The sequence below is a fragment of the Crotalus tigris genome, unplaced genomic scaffold (genome assembly GCF_016545835.1).
Source record: "Crotalus tigris isolate CLP2741 ecotype Arizona unplaced genomic scaffold, ASM1654583v1 scf7180000024473.799607, whole genome shotgun sequence".
Lineage (NCBI taxonomy): Eukaryota > Metazoa > Chordata > Lepidosauria > Squamata > Viperidae > Crotalus > Crotalus tigris.
In genome coordinates this window covers 38393-45004 of record NW_024100644.1, presented here as the reverse complement: position 1 = coordinate 45004, position 6612 = coordinate 38393, and the positions used below count along the sequence as shown (strand labels likewise).

At 43.5% G+C, this 6612-nt stretch overlaps 1 gene segment (V, D, J or C); it reads right to left on the bottom strand.

The window, feature by feature from the left end:
• Window positions 1–842: 842 nt before the first annotated feature.
• Window positions 843–1667, bottom strand: LOC120303567. The segment is given in 3 exon segments: window positions 843–896; window positions 1008–1360; window positions 1610–1667. Coding segments are annotated over 3 exon segments (453 nt in total).
• Window positions 1668–6612: the final 4945 nt, after the last annotated feature.

The window sequence follows — 6612 nt, the reverse complement described above, 5'->3', positions numbered from 1 at the left end:
AGGACCCCAACCTTTTGTGGCACCAGGGACCAGTTCCATGGAGACAAGTTTTTCCACTGATCAGAGGATGCATGGTTTTGTGTGCTGCCTGCATCCCATGGGTGGGGCTTTGCTTGTTTGTGCAGACTGGTTGCTGACATGCTGCGGCCCGGTACTGGTCCACAGACTGGGGGTTGCGGACCCCTGGACTAGAACATCTCCAGGGTCTCTTCCAACTATCTATTCTATTCTATTCTATTCTATTCTATTCTATTCTATTCTATTCTATTCTATTCTATTCTATTCTATTCTATTCCTTATTTCCATTCCATTCCATTCTTATTTCTATTCTATTCTATTCTATTCTATTCTGTTCTGTTCTATTCTATTCTATTCTATTCTATTCTATTCTATTCTATTCTATTCTATTATTCTATTCTATTCTAATTCCTATTCTATTCTATTCTATTCTATTCTATTCTAATTCTATTCTATTCTTATTCTATTCTAACTATTTTATTCTAATTCTATTCTATTTCTAATTCTATTATAATTCTATTCTAATCTAATTCTATTCTATTCCTTATTTCCATTCTATTCTATTCTATTCTATTCTATTCTATTCTATTCTATTCTATTCTATTCTATTCTATTCTATTCTATTCTATGGCAATGCCAACCTGATAATGAAAGATCCAGATACAGTACCTGGTTGAAAAGAAGTTCTTTCCACCTTAGCAGGAAGGAAAACTCTAACAGCAGAAAAGCAAAAGATCAAAGCTCAAGATGGAGAATGTACATAAGGCTCCCTTTTCCCAAAAAAACTTGTTAGGTGAGTTGGGCTAAGAGACAAAATTACTCTTTCAGCCACTTTTCATATACAAACCCAGTGCCTTCTCACTATAATCATGTCCTTGCTAAAACAATAGAACATAATTATCTGTTACAGATCCAAAATGATATATTTAAAGCTGTGCTGTTTGATTCTATTTTCATTGAAGTGAATCCAAATGAAACGTTCCCTTTACCACATAAACTGTAAGTTTCAGAACAAGCTCAGATTTATTTTCTCCACTGTGTTCCCTTGCACAGTAATACTTGGCTGTGTCTTCAGTTTTCAGTCCATTCATGTCTAGATAAACCAGGTTCCTGGAACTATCTTTGGAGATTGTGAATCGACCTTTAAAAGAATTGGCATAATATGTGTTGCCTGTCTTTATCCGTGAGATCCACTCCAGCCCTTTTCCATCTTCCTGGTGGATCCATTCCATCCAGTAACTATCAATACTGAATCCAGAGCATGTGCAAGTGAGTCGAAGAGCGTCTCCAGGTCTTTTAACTCCTCCGCCTAATTCAGTTACTGAAGCATCTGCCAGAACATCTGAGAAGGAAGACACACAAAGATTTTTGATGGATTTTTTGAGAAATTCAACTCACAATATTTCAGAACCAAAAGAAGAGTTCCTTTAAAATTGAGACAATAAAGATGACATGCATGCAAATAATCATTTTAATGAATTTTTTGAAGATTAAAAAATATAGGGTGATTTGTTGGGGTGCCTTTCAGTTTTCAGTTCTTTTGGATGATTATAGTTCTGCAAAAGATATATTTCTTTCTATGTTGCCTTACCTCCCAATGAATCTGCCAGTAGGAGAAAATACAGCCAGGAAACCATGATTCTGATCAGCTAAAAGAAAATAACCAGATGTTGTCCATCTACCAACTCAACTTTTTATTTAATGACTTCTGTAAAGGAAATCTAGATTTTCAATTTGCATATGGATGGTATAATAGCTTTGAAAACCGAAAATCAAATTGAGTAGACCGTCAGTATCAATGGCTATATGAATCTTACCAGGTTTCTAAATTCAAAAGTAAGCATATATTTATGTTTAGCAACTTTACTGAAACATAATTTAAGTGTTCATTCCTAGTTAGATTTATCTACTTTCTTCTAGGAACTTATGATGGCATGAACACAGTTCTTCATCCAGTTTTAATTCGACATAATGGCATTTCTGTATGGTAGATTAGGTTGAGAGATATTGTTTACTAAAAAGTGGATGGACTTGTATCTTAAAGAAGAAGAAGGAAGAAGAGATTGTTTCCATCCTTACTTTAATAGCCACCAATGGCAACACAAACAAGCATTTTATCAAATTTAGCTTTCACTTCTCAGTCACTCTTGGTGTTTAGAGTTGAACAGCTGTTCTTTCTTATTTCGGTTTTGGATCAATGGATTTATAAAATAGTGTAGGAATTGGAAAGAGTATTTTGTCCATTTCTAACACCATCTTAAACATTCTGAATACAAGGAATGGTATATTGCATGAAATATATATTAAAAAGTCCCATTAAATTTAAATGACAAGTTTAAATCACTTTTTTGGGGGGTGGCGTATAATTCCATTTTTTTTCTTGTAAAAATTTTTATTTTCAATTTTACAATACATAACAATCTTACAAATACTTCAGATAAAAAACAAAACAAATTGATACACACCACATTCGGTCTTGCCCGCCCATTTCCCCCCAAACCACATCCCACCTCAAACCAACTTACTTCTTTTCCTCTTTTTCTTCACTCACCCCCTCTCCTCCTTCACCTCCACCTTCCTACTTACTTCTCACCTTCTTCTTCTCCCTGTTGATGCGGTCCAGGGGAAATGCCCGAGCAGTTCCTCTCTCAAAATTAAAACATTAATATTATATACATATAATATTAATGTTTAAATCACTTTATAGCTCAACTGGTGAAGAAAACAATTTATCCCAGTGATTATATATTGTGACAACAGCAGATCCTAGCTGGTCTAATAAGTGAGCACTCTGAGAAAGGGGCGTTGTCTTACCTGAACGCCTTTTCTCAGCATGATGATGGAGAATCCACGGATGGGTTGTCTTAATCTATCTGCTCCAATTAGACTAAGTCTGAAATTTAGTACCGCCCCCTCTGTGCCAACTGCATCCCAGTTTTAGGCTAAGGCGATACCCAGACTTTAGTCCGACGCGTCTGAACAAATGGGGACCAGGCCAACTGACCTAATGGGAGGGAGTGGATTCTCCATCATCATGCTGAGAAAAGGCGTTCAGGTAAGACAACGCCCCTTTCTCCAGCATGATTGGATGGAGAACCCACGGATGGGACATACCAAAGCCCTGTGTCCCTAGGGTGGGGAATTAGATTGGGCCTGGTTCCCACCCAATGTTAATGCGTGTTCTAGGACCCTGCGGCCAAATGAAGCCGTAGAAGATGCATATATATCCCTCTTGTAGTGACAGACAAAGGAAGAGGGCGATGCCCATGTTGCTGCTCTACAAATTCCCTCTACGGAAGCCTGAGTAGACGAGGCAGCTGTAGTAGCTGCCCCCCGGTGGAATGGGCCGTGATATGCCTGGGATCTCGCAGTGACTGAGACTGGTATGTCAGAGAAATACAAACTCTAATCCACCTGCGTATTGTGGTTGAAGAAACCTTCTGACCTAGTGATGAAGGGTGATAGTACACAAACAGAGCCTCTGTTCTGTGGAAAGATGAGGTTCTCTGTATATAACAATATAAGCCCTGCGCACATCCAATTTGTTCCACTGAACCTCTATCTCATTAGATGGGTTAGGACAGAAGTCCGGCAAAACTATTTCCTGAGATTTAGGATACAAGGACTTGACCTTAGGCACGAAGGAGGGGCCTAGCCTAAGGGTTACCCTGTCCTTATGGAATGTACACAGGTCCTTCCTCACTGAAGAGTAGCCAGTTCAGATATCCTTCTCGCTGAAGTTACAGCAACAAGAAATGCCACCTTCATCGATAACTGTTTAAACAAACCAGTGTCAATAGTTCAAAGGGTGCGAAACAAGAACCTATAAACCTGATGAAGATCCCACGAGGGGTATCTATGTACAGTTGATGGTCTGACGTTGTTAGCTCCTTTTAGGAAGGAGCGTATCATAGGGTAATGTGTTAAGGATTCATTGCCACAGGAAATAACTGTGGCAAGTGATGCTACCTGCCTGCAGATGGTGCTTGTGGAAAGCCCTTTGTCTAGACCATCCCTCAGGAACTCCAAGATAACTGGCATTGAAACCGCCAAAAGGTCAATTTTTCGAACTGAACACCAATTACAGGAGTCTCTCCATGTGGCATCGTATATTCTATTCGTCGAGGGTCACCTAGATTGCTGAATCATAGCTATGACCCTTGACGAATATGAGTCTCAGCCTAAGGCCTGCCTCTCAAGTGCCAGACGGTTAACTGGAGTCATTGAGGGTCTGGATGGCGTAGTTCCCCCTGAATGTGGGAGATGCGATTTGCTGGGATCCTCCATGGAGGTGATACGGAGAGCTCCATCAGGTCGGCGACCAAGAGCGTCTCGGCCAATGCGGCGCAACCAGGAGGACCTCTGCTCGTTCGCGAAGGATCTTCCTGATCGTGGCAGGAAGAAACGGCAGAGGAGGGAAGGCACAGAGCAGTTCCCTGGGCCAGGGACTGCGGAGTGCATCTGTTCCCTCTGCTGATGGAGGTGGGAACCCAGAAAGGAATCTGGGAAGTTGTGAGTTGGTGGGGGAGGCAAAAGGTCTAAGGTTGGGGAACCAAACCTGTCCACGATCTCTCTGAACACCTTCGGATCCAGCTGCCATTCAGAATGATCCACGGTTGCTCTGCTCAGTGAGTCCGCCTGCTGGTTGGTCACTCCGGATATGTACTCCGCCCTGATGGAGGGAAGATTCAGTTCCGCCCAGGACCCCAGCAATTTGGCCTCCTGCATGAGAGGCCTGGACCTTGTCCCCCCTTGTCTGTTGACATGGGCCTTGGCTGTAATGTTGTCGGTTAAAATCAGGACATGTTGGCCCTGTACTATATCGGTGAATCTCTTTAGGGCCATATGTATGGCTCTGAGTTCCAGCCAGTTTATATTGTTCTTTAGGTCCTGTTTGGACCACCGACCTTGAGCCCAGTGCGTGTGAAGGTGTGCCCCCACCCAAACAGGCTTGCATCTGTGGTAATGGTAATCCTGTCTGGTTCTAATACTGCTCCCCGTGACAGCGCCGGGGAGTCCCACCATTGAAGGGAGTTCAAGTCTCTGAAATGGAAGGAGAAGCCATGTAATTCTCTGGCATGGAGGTATGCCCATGGCACAATTTGCACGCAGGACACCGTCTTCCCCAGTAGCTGTGATACGGAGGCCAATGTGATTACTCTGGCCCTTAGGATCCGACATACAAGAGTCTGAATAGAGTTCCTTCGGTCCTGAGATAGGTAGACCGTACAATTGTCCGTGTCTATAACAGCGCCCAAATGGAGGAGCCAGGTTGTTGTATGACTTTTCTGGAAATTAACAGAAAACCCGTGCTCCTGAAAGACCTTGATGGCTAGGGCGAGGTCTGACTGAGCGTTTCGGAATGATGATGACTGAATTAGTATGTCATCTAAATAGCATTGAATTCTGATTGGAATTTGTCTAAGGTGGGCTGCGAGCACTGCCAGTACCTTGTAAATACCTTCGGTGTCGATGAGAGGCCAAATGGTAGGGCTCTGTACTGGTAATGGGCATAGCTGAATCTGAGGAATTTGCGGTGGTTAGGAAACATGTCTCAGTTAGGTCTATTGAGGTAAGAAAGTCACCTTGCCTGATGCTGGCCAGGATTGATTGAAGTGGTTGCATCTTAAACTTCTTATACCTCAAGTAAGATTTAGACCTTTCAAGTCTAAGATTGCCCTCCAGCCCCCCAAGTCTTAGGGATGACGATGAGGTTTGAGTAAAACCTTCGTCCTTCTTGGTCTTGTGTACTGGTTCAATTGCTCGTATTTGTAATAAATGAGCTATGGCATCTGACATAAAGTCAGCCCTGGACCTGCTCGTTGGGATAGGGCAAGAGCGGAATTGTCAGGTGGTTGAGAACAATTTCTAGTCTCAAACCCTGTTGACAGTGTCTAACACCCATGCATCTGTAGTGATGGCTGTCCAAGTGCTGGAATAAGGGACCAGCCGGCATTTGTAGTGGTGACTGCCCAAGTGCTGGAATAAGGGGCCAGCTGGCTTCCTATGGGAAGTGAGACTGTGAGGTCACTTGCCTCGTTCAGAGGAACGGCCCCTCGGTCTTGAAGGGGCCGCTTGGCCTGGATCTGTGGTCTGCTTCTGCATGCTGAACGATCCTGCTGTCGTTCTTGTCTCTGAAAGGAATAGAGGGATGCCTGGGCCCAGTCCCAGGATGGAGCTGGTCGAAAGGCAGCCTCCTGTAACTGCTCTGTGACATGAGTTAACCAGAGTTTTACGTTTGTCCTTACCTTCAGTTAAGTATGGTCCTAGTGCCTTACCAAAGAGATGTCCACCTGTGTAAGGTTTAGAGGCCAGACGCCACTTGGTCTTGGTGTCTGCTCGCCAATTCCTGGGCCAAAGGAACCTTCGTACTGAGATGTCTGCAGCGATGGTCTGGCAGTGTATCTAGCCATGTGCAGAGAAGCGTCGGCTAGGTACTGGGATGTAGCCACTAACTTACCCAGATTTTGGTGAGCTCTGAGCTGGTCTGGAGGGATCCTGTCCTGGAGCTCATGTAACCCAAGGGCTGAAGCCCTAGCGAAGAAGGCCATGGACGTTGCCGCCCTTGTTGCCCAGGCTGATGCCAGATGGGAA